Source organism: Chelonia mydas, chromosome 1 (assembly GCF_015237465.2).
Source record: "Chelonia mydas isolate rCheMyd1 chromosome 1, rCheMyd1.pri.v2, whole genome shotgun sequence".
Classification (NCBI taxonomy): domain Eukaryota; kingdom Metazoa; phylum Chordata; order Testudines; family Cheloniidae; genus Chelonia; species Chelonia mydas.
The window spans coordinates 292385379-292406627 of NC_057849.1; the positions used below are offsets into that span (position 1 = coordinate 292385379).

Below are 21249 nucleotides of genomic sequence, written 5' to 3' on the forward strand. Positions count from 1 at the left end.
GGTGGGGTTTAATTAGTCCGTGATTGGCTAGCTGGAAAGACAAAGGGTGAGGGCCATAGAAGAGAGGGGAGAAGAGGAGCATGGGAGGGTAGGTGGAGAGTGAGGGTGAGGACAGAAAGAGGTTGGTGCAAGCAGCCAATCAGCACAGGGGAGAGAGATCAGCTCTGCAGAAAGCAGGTTGATGGCATCACTGATGCTCATGGTCCCTGTTGCAGTCGCTACTAAGGCTGCCTCTGTACCTGCTGCTACTGGTTTGAGAGTTTCTCTGTCCCTGGGGCTGTCTCCTCCATGGAATATCTTTCTTCTCCAAGCCTACAGAGCTCAGGGGAATGGGCTCAAATAAATTGGTTAGTCTCTAAGGTGCCACAAGTACTCCTTTTCTTTTTACTTTGGTCGTAGTGCACCTACAGGGGAAGGTTACCTCTGCACGCTGCTGGGCTTGGAGTCCTCTGGGGGCAGGGGTGTTCCCAGCTGGGCCCCACTGTTCTCCCCTAGTCCAGTGCTATGGCTTCATCTTTTGTTTGCACCTGCCAGTTAGCGTTTTTTTGGTGCCGCATACAGATAAGAGCGTGACCTTTATTGCCTCTTCCCGGTCACATGACATGGGTCAGGGTTACAGAAGGGTATAACCTGCCATGCTTCAGGGGTCAGTATTCCCACATTGCAGGGGCTATTGTTGTAACTTTCACCGAGTCGCGCGGAAGTTACACATCTACAGCAATTCTGATCTGGCCTGAGAACAGCATCGTGGCTGGTGTCATTAGCCACACAGGTTGCGTTTGGAATCCAAACTGGTGGAGAAACTTTTTAATTAAAGACCAGCCCACCCATTAATGAGCTATAAATATGATTACATTTAGCAACTTGCATTTATGGCGGCAGCAGATCCCACCAGCAGTGAGTTCCCATCTGCTTTCAGGAGTAAATTGGCACCCAGGCTAAGTAGGGGGTGGTCAGGTTTTTTTATGCGTCACAGGCTGTGTTCCGAGATTTGTCATGCACACTTGGCTTGGCCCAGCATATTGGCAGAACCCAACATTTCTTACATGCCACAGACCACATTTCATGAGTCATCACGCATGCACTGATTGATGGAGCACAACATCTTGAGTGTGAGTATTCTGAGAGATAGGAAGGATCTTGTCATGGGCCTGCTGTACGCAGTGATCCTCACTGGGCTAACGTTTTCCCCTCATCTTGTCACTAAAAATATTATTTATCATGCTGATGCTGGCTGTGCTTTTTCACATCTTGGATGAGACAGCGCATCAGGATTTTTTGGTGTAGAATCCCATTACAAATGTATTGTCGTTTTACAGGTCTCCGTGCCTCATCGTTCAAACAAGAATTAATGCACGTGCAGTGTACATGAAGGGGAACATGTTAAGTGAATACTCTTCACTGCATGGCTTTTGAACTTCCAGCTTTGCTCATTGGTGACATTCAATATAACCAAAGAAAAAAACACAAATGGGCACAAATTCTAAAAGTGCAACTCCACAAACAACAGCAAACCCTGCACCTACCTTCAAGAGCGGGTTAAATATAAGAAAAAAACAGTTCAAAGAAGCAGTAGGATTTATATATTCCTTGGAATAAAACAAAGTACAGCTGTGAGGTACCTTATTTTCTTGGCCAGTGTGCTTTACTGTGTAATTTGCATACAGGTTTGCACCAGCCTATGCTATATTTAGAGCTATGCAATGTCTGACTACAAAATGAGACCAGCAAATCTGGGGTGTGTTTCCTATTCTGTTGGATGTAACCCTGGTGGCATTTTTCCCATCACTCAATGCATGTCATCTCATGTTCGCAAAAATAATTTTTGTGAACAAAACCTGTATTCCCCAAACTAAATACAGTATACAGTATGGTCAGGGCCCTCCGTAGTGGGGTGTGGGGCCTGGGAAAAATCAGCCTCCCAGCTAGTCTCCTCGCCATCCATCCGGCACGCCTGCCCGCCAGACTGCCACTTTCCTCCTTGCCGTCCGCCCGCCTGCCTGTCACTCGCCTCCTCACCCACCTGCCCGCCACTCGCCTCCCCACTAGTCTCCTTGCCATCTGTCTGGCGCGTCCCCACCCCCAGTCCACCACTCTCCTCCTCACCCCCCACATCCACCTGCTGCTCTCCTCCTTGCCATCCAACTGCATGCCACTCGCCTCCTCACCCGCCTGCCCGCCGCTCGCCTCCCCACTAGTGCCTCGCCATCTGTCTGGCGTGCCCCTGCCCCTATCCACCCAACTGCTGCTCTCCTCCTCGCCGTCCACCCACCCGCCTGCCACTCGCCTACTCACCCCCCTTCCGCCTGCCGCTCACCTCTCCATTTGCCTCCTCACCCTGCTCGCCCGCCCACCACTCACCTCACCTCCCCACCTGCCTCCTCACCTGAATATCGGGACAAAAGGCGTTGTGATCATACATCGGTCAGGACACGGGAGAAAGGGCTAAATATTGTGACAGTCCTTATTTTATTGAAGTGTGGGGCCCCCCAAAGCACTGGGCCCAGGGCGGTCGCCCCGATTCACCCTACCCAAGGGACGGTTCTGTGTATGGTAAGAATACCCCCCAACCCCCTTGCTCTGCAAATTCAGAACAATACCTGCTGTGCTAACCTAAAGGCACAAAGAAAAACTCGCCTTTACATTGGGGAAGTGCAGGATAAGTCCGTCTCAAGCATGATGGGAGAATGTAGGGGCACTAGCTTAGCATGTAGGATACCTGGCTTCAATTTCTAGCTCTGCAATTGACCAGCTCTGTGATCTGGGCAAGTGGCTTCATCTCACTCTGCCGCAGTTTTCCCTCCCATCCTTTGAGTGTCTTCTCTATGGTAAGTTCTTCCGGACAGGGTCTGGCTCTTCCTATCTGTGTACAGCATCTCACACAGTGGGCTTCTGCCAGGGCTGGGGGTTCTAAGTGCTATCATAATATAAACAATAACAATACTAATAAGATGGGAGCTTGGCCCAGCTAAAATACAATTTTCCTCTGCAGCACTTGGCAGACGGAAAAGAGGCCTGCCTGAAGCCTTGCTTGTCTGGTTAAATTCTGAGACACGGTTATGTTTTGTCCAACCAAAATGGAGCTATGAAAACCCAACAGGGTTGTCTGATTTCTTGATTTTTGTTTTTTCCTCACACCTTTTTGCCAGAATACAATGGGGACCCCTGTGAGAACTGGTACTTTATTATGGTGCTAGAATGTTGGCATCATTTCTTAGAAGTCAGCTGGGTTTTGGAATTGCTCACTGGCAGAGGGTGAAGGGTTTTTGCCACCTGTTGCAAATAATAATTAATAAACACCACCAGGTCTATGCGTAAAGGAAAAGTTAAAAATCCAGGCCTCTTTTTGGTAGAACTTTGTACATATCACTGGTGGATTTCTCTGGATAACTCCAGCCTGGGAAGTCCATCTATTAGAAAGACAGAACACCTAAGTAACCTTACCTTACTGAGGACTCACTGTGTAAATTGAGAAGGACCATGGGGTGGGTTAGTGTCTGATCCAACATGGCAATTCTTATGTCAATAATGTATTCACTAGCCCTAGGAGTATTGACTTTGCACCAATGAGTCCAGGAGTCCCTAATGGACCTCCATTCCAATCTCAGTGTAGAAGAGGATTCCCAAGGATTTCTTTAAAGAAGTTCTTTTCTTTGGAGCTGGTGGGGCATATGTGGGTGACGGTGGGAGAAGGGAGTGGGACAGATGGGGGAAGATGGGTATTTTGTGGATTGAAAATTTTATTTTTATCTTATAAAAATTATGGAAAACATTACATTTTCATATCATTTCCCAATGCAAAACTAGAACATTTTGCCCTTCCAGTCACCATGGAAACAATGATTATTGGAAACGATCTGTACTTGAGAGATCAGGTTTGCATTATCTCCAGATGACATGGAAGATAAAACGCACATGCTTGTTAAGCAGTGCTAACTGGCAAAGCTTTCACAGTCAACAAGTAAGGAAACTCACAAAGGACCTCTGGAATCTGGAACAGCTTTAACCCACGTGTTCTGGAACACACTGGCCCCCCAGCTGTCATTTTCTCAGATGTGTCTGCTTTAAAGCAGTGATTTTACTTGTGACTAAATGGTAAAACGGTGACCATGTTTGAATATTTGTTTTATTCAACTAGAAGAATTAGTAACATCCATTAATATGATTCATTTTATATTTTTTGAACCCATCTACAGAGGAGCCAGTAGAGCCACCAATAATGTAGCATGATTAGGTGATTGCCCTAAGAAATCATTAACGCTGTATCTAATCTATCATTTTTATCAAGCGAAAAAACTATTGATATTACATTTTTGAAAATCTTGTTTTAATCTAACATTATCTTATTATCTGGTCTGTGTTATTTTGTCTTTCTGACCTTTGTGTTAGTCCCCGGACCTTTATGTAAGCCAGTTCTTAAAGAGAGAAATGCTTAATGAATTGTACTGAGCAAATGCCCGTGAATTTAGTTCCTATATAGATCCGCTTCCTCCACGCCCCACCTGTCCCTAATGCATCTGAACCATTTTGCTAGTGTTTAATTCTTTTGAAATTTTGCAAAGTCACTGGCACACTCTTCCAGGTGTTTAAACTATCTGCAACCTTCAAAACAAGAACCTGATCAGCTCTTTCTTCCTTCCAGTTACCCTGTAGTAGATAGGTTATTTTTATTCTTAAAGGAACATTGTCAGGCAATTTAGGTCCAGCATGTAGGTTTTAATTAAAAGCTAACAACAAAAGCCCAGCAACTCCAGCTTGTCCATGTTGCACATGTGGAGTATTTGCTGTTCTGTTTTGCCTTTGTAAATGTAAACTCTAATACAGCATTTAGTATTGATTTGTACCATTTGAATGATAGGGTGTGCAACATGAGTGAGGACGCTGGATTGAATTTTGTTTTTCATTTTATTTTAATATTTTTTTCATTTAATAGAGCTTATAGAATAATGACTTCTGCCATCATGACCTAGTCAAACTGTACAATACTGAGTCCCTACTGCCTCCTCTAGCTGTTTTTCCCAAAAACTTTAAAAATTAATCAAACTATTATATGTTACTAGTTCTTCTACTTGAACAACAATAAAGTATAACTCTTTCATGAATAATTCCAAACACTGACTCAAGATAATTGATTACATGAACCAAAGGTTGCAAATTGCAGAGCTAATTGACTTCAACAATACCAGCTAATAGATATTAGTTATATCAGTACAAAGTATCATTGCAATTAATTTCAGCATCACAAAGAATTTTCTTTTAATTTTTTTCAACTCTTAAAAGCCATTTCCACTTGTCAATTATTCATGTGCAATTTCCAGTTGTAGCAATAGGAGTTGGTGTAGCATTTATCCCTATAATACAGTCCATAGGGTATCTGAACACTGAGAACATAAGTGTTACATGGGCCGTAGGCGGGGCTTGAGGTATTTGCATTGATGGTGTGTGATAGTTTGAACGTTGCTGTTTATTGCTACTCTTAATTCCTTCTTTCTATCAATATTAACCTTTATCCAGAATTGTTTAAATCAACTGCAAGCATCTGGGTGAGATGGTTATAAAAGAGCACCCCTCTGCTTTCAGCAGCAACCCTTCCTTTCCAAAGGGTAAAGCTCTCAAACAGCAAAAAATGGCTCAATTCCCCTGTCCACCTGGCATTCCCTAATGGGATGGAGTAAGGAGCCGGGAATGGGAGTGAGCGGGAACATAAGAAGGGGGAGATGGAAGGGGACTGAGGACTTGGAGAGGATGCAAAGAATGGAAAAGGGAATGATTTAAATGGAAGAAAGGGAAAAAATCATATGGAAAAACTGAGCAGTTAAGAAACTGAGAACTAGCCTGACTCAGGAAAGGAATGTGTGATTCTGTCCCCAAATGCCATTTTTGGAAAAAAGTAAGAAAATGGCCAGTCTTGATTTTTTTAACAATGTAAATTTGCATTTTAATTTTTTCTGATTGATTCCCTTGTCTTCATTGTCCTTCCTGATTGCCTCCTTCTTCTGCAGCTAGAATCCTGTGTCATCAAAACACTGGGGGGACAGAGAGTAGCAGTTGTAGCTATCTGAAGAGTAGGGAGGATCTGCGGTTTCTTAAAAACAGACAACCTGGAGGGCTGTGGGAAGGGGAGCAGCCCCAAGAAGAAGCCATAGCAGTCATGGGGTGGGGAGAAGGAAAAGGCTATGTGTGTAAAGATCACCAGTGCCCTTTTAGACAAAGATATGGCAAGCTGAAGTCACTTGTTCCTCGTAGGAATTAGAGAGAGAGCAGCAGAGGAATGCTGGGGGCTGGGAAGAAATACCACTCTCCCTGCTGCCCCACCTTTTCCCAGAATCTAGCAGTTGGAGGGGCAGGGAGTGCTCCCTTAATAATCAGAAAAATGTAGCAGACATTGTTCCATTGTTATGCTTGTTTGCATATTACTAGAACCAATAACAAATTTTTCATGAAAAACCCCAGTGAGCTAAAACCTTATGTATTTCATGAAACCTCCTGGTTGTAAAGACCAGCCCCAGTCTTTGTTTGTGCAGTATTGTAATGAACTGACCTTGAATCTACTGTGTCTTCAGATTGTTAACTCTTTGGGGAAGGAAACTGTTGCTTCTTAAGCATAGTTTCATCACTTGTGCACAGCTTTGTGCGCAAAGGGCACTAGATAAATAATTACAACCAGCTATGGTCCTCCAATAGGTGTTTTGCATTCAGAGCTGCCCAATGGAAAAAGTGCATGGAAGGGAAAGCAGGAGCCAAACAGACCTAACCCCTCCCGTCCCCCAAATCACTCTGATGAGAAAAGCAATGGAGGGTGAATTTCACCTGCAGATAAGCTATTCAGATGTCAAGTGCAGAGCCTACAACAATGAGCTAAAATACTTTAATTTCTGCAGCCCCCCACCACCAATCTGAAGTCAAAGGAAGTGCTATTAGCAGTGTCTAATAGCAAGGCGATAAGAGTATTGTATTGGCCGAGACTATAACAGGGTTCAAAAAGGAACTAGATAATTTCATGGAGGATAGGTCCATCAATGGCTATTAGCCAGGATGGGCAGGGATGGGGTTCCTAGCCTCTCTTTGCCAGAAGCTGGGAATGGGTGACATGGGATAGAGCACTTGATGATTATCTGTTCTGTTCATTCCCTCTGAAGCGCCGGGCATTGGCCACTGTCAGAAGACAGGATACTAGGCTAGATGGACCTTTGGGCTGACCCAGTGTGGCCGTTCCTTTGTTCTTATGTTCTGTTCTTATGTCTATTGGTCTGGCCTTCTACTGTAACTTATCATTTATGAAAGTGTTTGACATAAAGTAATTCCTTTGGCAAATACGCCAATCACACAATGATGTCGTGACAGACGTGGATTTTCTAAGGATATAGTTCATATAGTGTATATCAGTATAGTTCAGATGAGACACACACAAACTTAAACCAAATATTAATTTGAAGGGTTAGCACAGGGTATGTGCCTTCTACTATCCCCCAACACTAGTCATTTGGGCTCCATTATCTCTGTGCAGCCACAACTCCATCTTACCACAAGTGAAGCATTTGCAGAGGCCAGCTCATCCATGTAATTCCATCTGTTGCTGAATCCATTTGCCACCCTATGGAGTGGATTTAACTCTTGGACATATGGGTATAACTTTCCTCAGCTTCCCCAGCTGTAAAATGTGGCTAACAATGCCTAGCCAGTGCTTTGCGCTGCAGATGAAAAGCACACTGTAAATGCTATGTGTTTTATTATTAGTATTATGACTAACGCTGAGCTAATTTGAAGTGGGGCCTACCAAGACCTAGCAGAGAGATTAGGCCCTGTTGGAACTTGGAAATAGGAACAGGGCTTTGCTGAGGCCTGGTCTCCTTAATGTGGAGCAAGTAGTGTTGGTGAAGAGGAGGAAGAAGGATCTCTGTTGTCCTATGGAGAAGCTGGCAGAGAGAAGGGTATTTAGTGGTTCCCCTGCTGGGGGCATTGGCCTCATGCTTTTTCCCTCTCCAGTGAAGGGTTGCCATGGAGTGAAAGGTAGAAGATTAGACTCAAACTCTTCCTCCCAAAAGAAGGATCAAGTTTCTTCTTCTACGTGCCTCTCCCGAGAAAACACGCAGAGCGGAGTTGCTGATCTCAAACTTCCTCTGCATAGAGGAGCTATTAGTGGGTATCAGAAAGAAGCCATAATTATGAATCAGGGAGCTAGGAGCTGCTTGTGAGCACTATAGGGAAGGCCTCAAAATAATGCAGATTTTCATTTTTTATTGTTCCAAAGATATGCATAGCCTTTCAACACCAAGTAAAGACAACTTCCCTGCCCCGAACCACAGCAAACACCAGGTTACCAGGATGAGCTGACATCACATAAAGGCAAAGAAAATAAAAATGTCTGATGCTTTACCCAATAGGCTATCAAGGCTCCTCCAGGAATGTCCTCCCCAGTTTTGGGTAAGAAAAAGAACGTTTGGTTGTTTTCTGTACCTCACCTCTGAACTTTTTCAGTTTTGCTGGGCAAACTTTCAAAGGTTTAAAGTTCAAGACAAGCATCCAAAGGTGTGTGTCTTACTTAGCCAGTGTTTTTCAGTCTCACTCCTTTCCAAGCCATGACAACCTCTCTTTAACATGGTCCCTACCTCAACATACCCTAGCTCCCTCCTACTGTGATGGAAGATCTTCCTAAAGGCTGGAAGAAGAGGATTCCTAATGCCTCTCTTTAGGGTAGGGGAAATGCCCTACTAGTTATAGTTTCTTCTATGTTTATTTTTAACAGCTTGGGGGCTGGCACTTCAGAGTGTAGGGTTAATGTGTTCCACATCTCCCTTTGAGAATTCAAATGAAACAGGACTTTCTTTTTGTTTCTGAACTGTTTAAATAAATGATTTGCCCCATGACCATGCCCCCATCTTCATCGCAAGTTTGGGGTACAAATTCAAGGAGTTATTAATTTGACCATCCTTACTTTTCTCCATTTGCCCATTTCTAGTAGTTTGAAACTATGTGTTACATTCTGAAAGCCCCAGCTCCCCAATGTGGATAGTTTAAGAGCCTAGTGAAATGATGATTGGTAGGATGAACAGCCCCTTCATCAGTTTAGCCAAAGAATGGCTGTACAGTAACTGTGCCAGAACTGTTTGTGTGTTTGATGTGTTTGCTGTAACTTGGAAAATCTCTATAGTGATAAAAGGTTTACAATTGTTTGTTCATAAATGTAACTTGAACCAAAGCATCTGCAGTACATCATCCTGAGTATTTCTGCCACTCAACTCCAAGAATAGTATCAGTTTAACATCTGATATAGTTCATTCCTCATCTGTATACTATACCCAGCAATTGCAAGAGGATCAGCTTTATGTGCTTATACAATCTTGGATCTGTCTCTGACTTTTATTATTCTTATAGTCTGTTCAAAACTTCAGACCTTTCCTTGTAAGTGCTACCCAAAGAGCTGGTCAAAACCACATGCAGCTTCTTGAATACCTACATGACTATGGCCTGAGATACAAACTTCCCTTGTACCTCTGTTAACAAGTTACTAAGATTGTTGCACAATAGCTCATTGGATTCATTAGTTAAAATCTAGAAGTGTGTGTTGCGTGTCTGATGCATCATTTAGTGGTGGCCGATCCTCTGTACTTGACAATCTAGTGGGGTTTTAGATCTCCAGCTTCTGTGGTCCTATTTCTGTCTCTCATGTGGCTAGTGCTATGGAGGCTATTCAAGGAAGGAAAGATGAAAGCTAAACACATTAGGAGTGTGAGGTGCAAATGCAGTCAAGAAGTTAATTCACAATTACTGTGCCTAGAGCCAGAGTAGAGAATATATTTAAAACAGAACAAGTTAGCTTTTCATGCAAATTAACTCAAAAGCATTCAGCGAGGCAGATAATAGAGCTACAATTTAATTTAAGTTAACATTTAATACAGCTAAACGTTAAAAAAAATAGTAGAGAAGAGAAATGTACTCGGAAGAAAAGATACAGGTTTGGCTGGGATTTTACAGATTTTTACAGCTGACAGGTGGGAAAATAGAGAAAAATTGTTCCAGGTAATGGCAACTGCAGAGGAGAATGTTCTAAAACTAATAATGCCAAATTATAGGAAGGACCAGGGATGAGGACCTGAGGGAATGGGGGAAGAAATGAGGTAGAGTGAAGCAATTTCCTGGAGCATTATAAAATAAGGAGGGCAGTACTGAAGTGTCTCCTTAAGGATATGGGCCATTTCTTCCGAATAAATAATTAAAAAACCAAAAACCTATAGCCAAGTAAGCAGAGTCTGTTTTTAAGGGCTGTTTCAAAAATGTACTTACCCTCCATTTGTTCCACGTCATTTCTGTGTCAGCAAATGTAATCACTACAGATGCTCATAGAGACGTTTGTAAGCACTTGTATGCTCATAAATCCTGCATGCTTATCCCTGGGATGACCTTTGCTATTATTTTTAGGGTACCTGTTATCATGATATCTTGCAATATATGTGAATGTAAAAGGCTACTGTACCAAATACATTCTCTCACAGAGCAGATATAGTTCAGCTATAAAGGGACAGCAACTCCTGCATGGTTCAGGCTTGAGAACCTCAAGTTCTCTCCCCCCACCAACCTCTCCAACTCACTCATGAGGACGAGGTTTTGGAGTCCTTGGGGGTTATTTTCATTTTCTGTGGTAGGTAGACCATACATATCAAGGTAATGGCTATTGGTGCTGGATAAGGCCCTTAGATTACAAAAGGTTTCCATTTTGATGTAAGAAAGCATATTGTGAATGTTAAATAAGAACTACCATGGAAAGAATGAACATATCTACTTCTGTGTTTACAAATATATACAGCAACAGTTACTGTAAAACTAGTGCCTTTTCAATTGCTTCCTTTAATTAAAGTGCAGAGTTGACTGCAAGGGTCATGCTGAATCCTGTGACTCCTTTTGAATCCATTTTGGGTACAGTTTCTCTGCTTGACTCTTAATTTAAGCACTCATGGAAAATCTCAGGATTACTTGATTTTCTCTCTCTTGTATGCAGTCTTGTGGCGACCTTAAAAGCATTAATTTGTAAGGTCACAGAATTATTTTAGCTGTGGATCAGTTGCTTAATAACGGTTGCTTTAGAGTCATGTAATCATGCAAACAGCAAGGCTCAAGTCAGTCTTTCATTTTCTGCTTATATATTAATGGACTTAGCCACCCTATGCACAGAAAAAACAAAGCAATTCACAGACGGGTTTGATATTTTGGAGTAAGTCTTCCAAATCACATGGAGGAGCATGTGTTTGCAAAAATAATTAGCCATTTTGTCTACCTATTTGTCCATATCAAATCCTGCTTTGACATAAAGCATAAATATAATCACTTCCTACACAGTAAAAGGAGAATCTGAGAGTATTTTACCATAAGTAGTGAATAGCTTGGCTTTGAATAGATAAGTTCTATCTTAAACAGACTGAACAAGTTTACAGGCTGCAGTAACCAAATGCTAATAATAGATTTTTTTTATAGCTATAATTTCTGGTAGATAAAAATTCAGCCTCATTAAAAAGGAAACTTTCTCTTGATAAAATATTAACTGTTCCATAGGCAAAATGGTTGGTTTTGATATGACAATGATTTCGATGTCTGGATTTTTAATGTCAGAAATATTTATGATTCTAAATAGGACAAAGTATGGGCGAAATGTTAAAACAAAACACAAAAAAACCCTAACAGAGGATAGGTTCCTGCCACATGATAAACAATTGTTGAATGATGTTTATTCAATTGGCTCTCAAGAGACAGATAATAAATGCATAGTTCTATTATGCATGCTAAATTCACCATGCTGAAAACTTAAAAGCAGATAGATCAAAACAACTGAGATAAAAAAAACATGAAGACAAAATACAGCAACATCAGTAAGAGATAGGGAAATAATTCAGACTTTAAAATGACTTCTTATTTAGTAACTTGTAACAACAATTTACGAAACTAAATTAGAGGCAAGTCAGAGTTTTTCTGGTATTTTAGATTTGCTATGTTTTTAGTGTATATAGCTTGAACAGACATCAGAGGAATTCAGATTCCAAGTAGCCTTTAAAAAGGCTGCAAAAACAATTCCTCCATGTTTTTGCTGCTAGGTTCCATTAACGGACAGTGTTTAATTCTTGAAAGGGGTGGTGGGGGGGGGAGAATTCAGGACAATTCACTTGCTAATCTATTCCATGCATTCACTATCCATCCCTCACACCATTGTTTCAGTCTTTGAAGAAGTTAAAGCTGTCAGTTGTGTTGTACATTTCCCAGTATAATGTATCCCAAACCATAGTTACATAAAGTTGTAAAACACTGAAGCCTATGGGCTCTGTGTTCTTTCCTGTAATCACTACACTGGTTCTTTGGCATTGCACAGGTTGTATCGATGAAGGGATATTGACTGTTGCTCCAACTATCATTTTAACCTTTGTTTCTGAAAGGTGAAGGGCAGGATTTTTAATCAAGTAGCAGTTTATCTTTAATTATGAAAAAAATAATTGGCATTATCATCTAATTGCAATTACTGATCGAGAAAGTCCTATTTTCACAAGTAGTGACCCATGCTGCATTATCACTCTACTGTTACTCTGTTATGAAGCTGTATTTGTATTTGGCAGGCAGCCAGCAAAAATTAAAAGGTAATCAAAATGCTTCTCTGCAGTCCAGTTATCAAAGTCACTGACCCTACAGCTAAGTAAATAACAAAGTCAACCTTTAGTGTAAAAGGAAAAGGAGTACTTGTGGCACCTTAGAAACTAACCAATTTATTTGAGCATAAGCTTTTGTGGGCTACAGCCGACTTCATCGGATGCATGCAGTGGAAAATACAGTAGGATGATTTTATATACCCATTGTTTCATGTTCTCTGGGTATTACCATACACTATAATGAGAGTGGTGTCCAGTTTTAATGGTGTCCAGTTTTAATTTAATGGTGTCCAGTTTGCAAATTAATTCCAATTCAGCAGTTTCTCGTTGGACTCTGTTTTTCAAGTTTTTTGTTGAAGAATTGCCACTTTTAGGTCTGTAATCGAGTGACCAGAGAGATTGAAGTGTTCTCCGACTGGTTTTTGAATGTTATAATTCTTGACGTCTGATTTGTGTCCATTTATTCTTTTATGTAGAGACTGTCCGGTTTGGCCAATGTACATGGCAGAGGGGCATTGCTGGCACATGATGGCATATATCACATTGGTAGAGGTGCAGGTGAACGAGCCTCTGATGTGATTAGGCCCTATGATGGTGTCCCCTGAATAGATATGTGGACACAGTTGGCAACGGGCTTTGTTGCAAGGATAGGTTCCTTGAGTTAGTGTTTTTGTTGTGTGGGGTGTGGTTGCTGGTGAGTATTTGCTTCAGGCTGGGGGGCTGTCTGTAAGCAAGGTCTGGCCTGTCTCCCAAGATCTGTGAGAGTGATGGGTTGTCCTTCAGGATAGGTTGTAGATCCTTGATGATGTGCTGGAGAGGTTTTAGTTGGGGGCTGAAGGTGATGGCTAGTGGCGTTCTGTTACTTTCTTTGTTGGGCCTGTCCTGTAGTAGGTAACTTCTGGGTACTCTTCTGGCTCTGTCAGTCTGTTTCTTCACTTCCGCAGGTGGGTATTGTAGTTGTAAGAATGCTTGATAGAGATCTTGTAGGTGTTTGTCTACTGCCAAGCTCTACAATACAACTGCATTTGCTCCAACCCCTCAGAGACAATGGATCATGTGGTGTGGTCTGGATGAAAGCTGGAGGCATGTAGGTAGGCATAGTGGTCAGTAGGTTTCCGGTATAGGGTGGTGTTTATGTGACCATCGCTTATTAGCACTGTAGAGTCCAGGAAGTGGATCTCTTGTGTGGACTGGTCCAGGCTGAGGTTGATGGTGGGATGGAAATTGTTGAAATCACGGTGGAATTCCTCAAGGGCTTCTTTTCCATGGGTCCAGATGATGAAGATGTCATCAATGTAGTGCAAGTAGAGTAGGGGCATTAGGGGACGAGAGCTGAGGAAGCGTTGTTCTAAGTCAGCCATAAAAATGTTGGCATACTGTGGGGCCATGCGGGTACCCATAGCAGTGCCACTGATTTGAGGGTATACATTGTCCCCAAATGTGAAATAGTTATGGGTGAGGACAAAGTCACAAAGTTCAGCCACCAGGTTTGCCGTGACATTATCGGAGATACTGTTCCTGATGGCTTGTAGTCCATCTTTGTGTGGAATGTTGGTGTGGAGGGCTTCTACATTCATAGTGGCTAGGATGGTGTATTCAGGAAGATCACCGATGGATTGTAGTTTCCTCTGGAAGTCAGTGGTGTCTCGAAGATAACTAGGAGTGCTGGTAGCATAGTGCCTGAGGAAGGAGTCTACATAGCCAGACAATCCTGCTGTCAGGGTGCCAATGCCTGAGATGATGGGGCATCCAAGATTTCCAGGTTTAAGGATCTTGGGTAGCAGATAGAATACCCCTGGTCGGGGTTCTAGGGGTGTGTCTGTGCGGATTTGCTCTTGTGCTTTTTCAGGGAGTTTCTTGAGCAGATGGTGTAGTTTCTTTTGGTAACCCTCAGTGGGATCAGAGGGTAATGGCTTGTAGAATGTGGTGTTGCGCTACATTGATGACATCTTCATCATCTGTTTTTTTCTCTCTCCTGCTGGTAATAGCTCACACTTAACTCTCGTTATAGTGTGTATGGTGACACCCATTGTTTCATGTTCTCTGTGTATATAAAATTGTCCTACTGTATTTTCCACTGAGTGCATCTGATGAAGTGAGCTGTAGCCCACAAAAGCTTATGCTCAAATAAATTTGTTAGTCTCTAAGGTGCCACAAGTACTCCTGTTCTTTTTGCGGATACAGACTAACATGGCTGCTACTCTGAAACCTTTAGTGTGACATCTTATCAGGAACCTTTCTTCAGAAATCTCTACATCTATTGGTAAGAAATCAAATGACATTCTAAATAATTGCATACAAAAATACCCTTGCAAAATAGGTTAGAAGAATTGTTCTCTATATCTTCTGGTGTTGAGTTAAAAATCAGTTTAATGTTTCAAGGCACCAACACGGTTAGAATTTTATACCTGCAAATATTTACCTATGCACTATTACACAGTAACATCAATGTATTAATAAATAGTTTGTGCAATTCTGAGAAGCAATCTATAAAGGAATGTTAGCTATACAGTAGGCACATATATTATAATACAAATAGAAAACAAAATTCCTAGAAAAAGCATGTTGAGCACCTTTGTGGCATGGGTTATATTTCTTGTGCTAAACACTATGTAAACCTTAACTTACAAAAACTGAACTCTCACAATAATTGGTTATTTAAATCTTTCTTTTCTGGGTGGTTGGCTCTAGGTCATGGGATCACTCTTAGGCGCAGAAGCCTCTGTCATTGGTTGTAATGGGCTGTCTTGTTCATTCAACTGTAAGCTCAAGTTTTCAGACGTTAGAAGGGAAGAATTAAAGACAATTTCACTTAAGTCTGATTTTATGGATACTAAATGTGGATCTTGAAAACTTAAAGTTTTCTCCACTAAAACCTGTGTATTTTCTCGTGTCATTCCCATGTCTGATGGTGACTTCCTTTTCATTCTTGTGTATGATTTGTCCAGATTCTCCATGCCTTGCTCAGTTTTCTGAAATCGCCCAAAGAACCAGATGAAGAACCCAAACAAAGCAAAAGCGAGCAAACTTGGAATAAAGGCCAGGCATTTGACATCAAGGCTAGTCCCTGTATATCTGCTATGCAAGAACATGTCTCCCTCAGCATAAGTCCTGTTAGTCAGAGGGTTTGTGTTATTTGATCTCCAATCCCAGGATAACTTGGTTCTGTTAAGGTCCTTTAAGCTTTCTGAGTCCTCCACTGTGTAGATCTTCTGTCCAGGACCAATATACTGACCATATTCATGAGGTTTGTAAAATATTTGATTCTTCCACATATTTAGATCCAGGATTAAAACCAGAAAGATAATGCCATAGTTAAACCATTTACCTGTTTGAAAAAAGAAAACAGTGTCATCTGATGTCCTTTTTATAAGTATCACAACCGTGCTGATACAGTAAATGCCCCTCAGATAAAATGTTTCATTCAATTAACCTGTAAAACCAAGTTATAATGAAATTCTCAGCAGACCCAGATTTATTCTTGAATCTCTCTTAGTAGGTATTTCATAATTATGTCTAGGCACATAATAAATCATTTTGTAGAGCAGTACAACAGTATATCAATTGAATTCATACTGCAGTTTGTAGGTGACCTGTTGATTAAACCATTAGGTGATGTGGTTTACATCAATCAATCTAAAAAGAACTAATTTCAGGATTTTAAAAATAGTTGCATGAAAATTCTCCTTGAAAAGGCTACATTTGATAGAACTCTTTGTATGCTAGCGGTGAGATGCTTTGAAAAGATAACAATTACATTGCTTTAATGGTACGTATTGTGATTGATTAGTACTCATGCAGTGAAGCCCAGACATATGTACGTGGGAGGTATGGTGGTTCTGAGACATGGTATCCAAAGTACATACAAGATACTACTTTAGTAACTATTCTTTGTATAGATGCCATTGCAGTATTATCAGAGCCTACTTATTAACTGGAAACATCTTAAGATCTTACCTTGACATGGTATTAGCAATGTCCAAGAACTCATCACATTCACATACAGTTAAAGACATTTTTAGGACTGTGGATGCACAAGTATATCTAACTGCTGCATTAAGTGATTTTGGACGTAAGACACTAAGGAGTATATTTGCTGGTAATTACCAATGTTGAGCTGTGGTGATGTTTAGTTAAAATGTAACCCTTCTGCCCATCAGAGTTGGCAGCAACAAGGGCCGGGTTCAGTATCTAGGGGTTCCATTCCAATAACACAATGCAAAACCGGCTCGAGCCCCCACCCAGTGACCTGGGATAAATATATACCACCCCTGCTGGGCGCCTCCAAGAGGCCATACTTCCCCTCTCACAAGCACATAGTCTGAGTGTAGCAAAAAGCCTTTTAATAACAGAGAGAAACAATGTGGCATTATGTTGGGGAAACACCACCAGCAGGATTCATAACACAACCCATGCCCACCCCAAGCAAACTGGGGCGTGTCCTTTCCCTTTGGTTCTTGAGTCCAGCAACCCCAAATCACCCAAAGTCCCAAAAGTCTCTGTCCCTGGTCAGGGCAGCCCCAGAGTTCAAAAGTTTTTCTGCAGTTGAGATGGGTGGGGGGGAGTTGTTAAGGGGCACCTTACGTGGTCCAAAGCTGATTACCCCACCTCTTCATGGGGCTCCGCTCTGCCAGCCACCCCCATGAGCTGCTCCAGGCATCCGACAAACTGCTCTGCTCTGCTCTGCTCCACGAGCTGTTCCACTCACCATGCTGCAAACTGCTCCATCATATATCCTCAGGGTCCCCCACTACTTAACACAACACTCAGTAAGTTTAGCTCTTTTATGATTTCAGCTTGTAGTAGGTGAGCCTCAATGCTGGCACACCACTGCCCAAAGTGAATTCAGCTCAGCAGCCTGTAACTAGGCTCCTAAGAGAATCAAAATTAGCTCTGATATTCCACAGTGGAGAGAGAAGGAAGTGCAATTAGTACATAAGGCCCTCACCAGGGGGCCCATGCCACTAAGTATTAATACCTACCCCCCAGCCTCTCTTCAGTGTGTTTTGGAACCCATGACCCTTGCCTAGCGAGTGCTGCTTAGTTGATGGTGAGTCCCTCCATCATAACAAAAGACCAAGTACAGTTCCACTGTCCTTGATTCACATAATCAGGATAATAACAGTTTATTCCTGCCCCAATTACAGAGAAACTGGGGCTCCTACAGCAGCCAAAGTGACCGTCTAGGCAGGGTGGGTGTGCCTATGCAAATGAGATCAGCTCCTGAAGTTCTTTTCCACAACCCACCACGACTCGCCACCAGATGTCAGGGTAGAGCTCATCCTGACTCTGCTTACATCAGTAAATAAAAATATACACATGAAATAGAATCTCAAAGATGAGTTACTTTATTGGTTTGGTAAGCAGTGGTGTGGTTGAAATTACTGTCAAGCTGTGCACTCATGTTCTGCCATTAATTTGAATGTCTCAGTAAAGTAACTCCTTATAGTTTGATATTTGTATTTATGTTTTTAAAGTGATTTTTTTAACCCAGATGGCCATTCTGGATGAGAATAAACATGAGCATTAATTTTCTTGTGGCCCTATCCAGAAACTAAATTACTGAAAGACCAGGGAGGAAATTCTGCTGTCAGTTTCAAGAGTATAAGTCCTCACAAACACCAGTGAAGCTATTGGTATTATTCTGGATTTTCATCAGCATAGCTGAAAGCAGAAGTTAGCCCCGTATTTCCTATTATTTTAGTCCCTTAAATGGTCCCTGAGACATTAATAATTCTCATAAAAATGTAAACTAAACACAAAATACCAAGAAATACAAATTCTAAACCACCATGCCCCTAGATGCAAAACTAGGGTTTTATTGCACCCAAAACATCTTTTGTGCATGTCAGTTACCTTTAGAGTCCTGATTGCAACAGTAACCTGTTTTGTCATATTTTATGGCACCACGCTCATCATCAAACCTCTGCTATATTTTTCACTCTGAATGTAAAGGTTCCTGCTGGGTTGCACGTTCAGTTCTGTTTGCGTGCCAAGCTCAGAGTTGGAAATAGGTCACTAGCGGTTTTCACACCTCCTCCCACACAGGCTATGAGGCCATCACCTGCATTCAGGAGGGTCCTCTCATGCCTCTTTAGCCTGCCTGGAGGAGCTACCTCCTCACATGCTTTCTTCTCTGATTGGCACCACTAGGAAATAGGCTATGTTACTGTGCTTTTTGTTTCCATGGAAACAAGGCAAGAGGCTCTGCAGAGAGCCTTGCTAGGTGTAGGGGATGGTAGGAAATGGGTGGACTGTTATGGGCATTTGTAGGAAGATTATAATAGTTTGCTTCAAGCTGACACACCTGCAAGTGAAGAGGGATAGGAGGAGTAATGGAAGAGATTGAAATTAGGAAAAAAATTACGCATAATGCAACATATGTTATACTCCTGTATAGATCTGTAGATGGCCAGTCCAAAAGGGACCATTACGAGTCTAGCCTCCTGCATAACACAGACCAAAGATCACCACACAATAATTTCAGCATCAGGTCCATAACATCTAGTTGGGCTAGAGCATATCTTTTAGAAAGACATCCAGTCTTGACTTAAAGACTTCAAGTGATGGATAATCCACCAGATCATTTGGTAACTTGTTACAACGGTTAATTACCCTCAGTGTTAAAAATATTTGCCCTTTATCTAGAATTTGTCTAGCTTCAGCTTCCAGCCATTGGGTTTTCTTATGCCTTTGTATGCTAGATTAAAGAGCTCCTATCAGAAATATCTTCCCTGTGTAGATGCTTATGCCCAGATCCAGAGACTTGATCACAGTCTCTAAGGCACAGATCCTTAAAGTATTTAGGGGCCTAACACCTAACCCATGGGTGTTAGGCCCCTAAATACTTTAAGGATCTGTGCCTTAGAGACTGCGATCAAGTTACCTCTTAACCTTCTTTGTTATAAATTAAATAGATTGAGCTTTTTAAATCTCTCACTGCAAAGCAAGTTTTACAGACTCTGAATCATTCTTCTGGCGCATCTCTGAACCATACACAGTCTTTCAACAGATTTTTTGAAGTGTGAAGACCGCAACTGAATACTGTATTTCAGTACCAGTCCCACTAATGCCATATACTGAGTTCACACCACCTTCCTACTCACAAATTCTTCTATTCATTCCATCCAAGGGTTATGTTAACCCTCTTAGATGTAGAATTGCACTGTGAGCTTATGTTCACGGGCTTATCCACCTAAGTTCTTTTTAGAGTCGCTTCTTTCTAGTGTAGCCCCTCCCTCGAGGCATAGCCCAAGTAGCGTGACCAGATGTCCCAATTTTATAGGGACAGTCTCGATAATTTGGGGCGTTTTCTTATATAGGTGCCTATTACCCCACACCCCCCGTCCCAATTTTTCACACTTGCTGTCTGGTCACCCTAAGCGCAAACCTCCTCCCTGATGCTGGCTACTTAGAGTGGCTTTTTCCCTCTCCTCGTGTGAATAGGATCCTGTTATTTTTTTCTGATGCTGGGTGCCTTCACCCAAGGTGACTCTTCACTGTGCCAGAGAAACATGTCCCTTGGGAAAAAATGAATAATGCTACTAATGGGCAAGGAGTATAAAACCTAGTACATACGACACAATAAAATACAGCAACAGAACCCCAGCAAAATAATGACACACCCCAAACAACAATATAACAAAGGGGGACTTTATTGGGAGCAGGAAAATAGGATCTGGGGAAGGCAAAGGTTAGCCTTGTGCTAGCACATCAATAAACAGGTACTAGCACATTACCAAATCAACAAATGTCCCACTTCCCAACACTCACAACTCTTCCCAGCCACTAGCTCCCAGCCTGCCAGCTTCCCAGGCAAGTGTGCATTGAAGATGAGTCTAGAGACAAGTGCTGCAGTGCTGTGAATGTTGGCCAGCTTAAACAAAAATAGTTCTCTTACTGTGTCTTCATTCCTGGTGGGGCAGGGTCCTCCCCTGCAAGGCTGTAGCTAGAGTGGGGCGAGAGGGTCAGCTGCCCAGGGTGCAGAGCTGGCGGGGGTGCAAAAATGGGGCAACGCAGGATCAGGACCAGCAGTGCCAGCTCCCCCTGCAGGATTGGGCACAGTAGCGTCGGCTGGAGTCCATGAGTGTAGTTTGGGGCAGGGAGGGCATTGCCCCCTCAAACAGAGGCCTTGGCTGGGAGTGGAGAGGGTTGTCCAGAGCTGCTTCTCCTGCCAGGTGCTCGGTGCCTCTGTGCCTGGACGACGTCTCCTGGGTCCCAGTGCCAGTTGTCTTCCCTTCTGCGTGTGCTGGGCACCCCATATGGCCACCATCCTGTTTTCTATACAATGGTTAGTGCCTGCAAGGGTGGGATATGGTGGAAGGGGGGTGAGGTGGGGGGAAGAGTCAGTGGGGAAGGAAGGGGGATGGGATAGGGCAGGGGGAAGAGAAGGGGATAGGAGAATGGGGGGAAGTGCGAGCCCTGCATGCAGCATCTCCGCAGCAGCTGGGTCTCCTCAGTTAAGCTGGCCTCCCACCCCCTCCCCGAGCACTGGCAGCCCATCTCCAGTGTATACCCCTGCTGAAGGTACCCCCTCCAGTGCCCTCCAAATGCCCCCGCCAATAATCCCTAAATATCCCCACAGACACCCCCAGCACCTTTCCAAATAACCCCTCCAGTTCCT

At 42.6% G+C, this 21249-nt stretch overlaps 1 protein-coding gene across 2 annotated transcripts in view; it reads right to left on the reverse strand.

Annotated features, from left to right (window-relative positions):
• Positions 1-14717: 14717 nt before the first annotated feature.
• TMEM117 (transmembrane protein 117) overlaps positions 14718-21249 on the reverse strand; it is a 326549-nt gene continuing 320017 nt past the window's right edge. The window contains exon 9 of one of the 2 annotated variants that reach the window (XM_043548908.1): positions 14718-15954. In XM_043548908.1, coding sequence (XP_043404843.1) covers positions 15314-15954 — 641 coding nt within the window. In that variant the 3' untranslated portion in view covers positions 14718-15313. Of the gene's footprint in view, positions 15955-19995; positions 20925-21249 lie in introns of those variants that run through there. The other variant, XM_043548914.1, reaches the window with a different exon arrangement.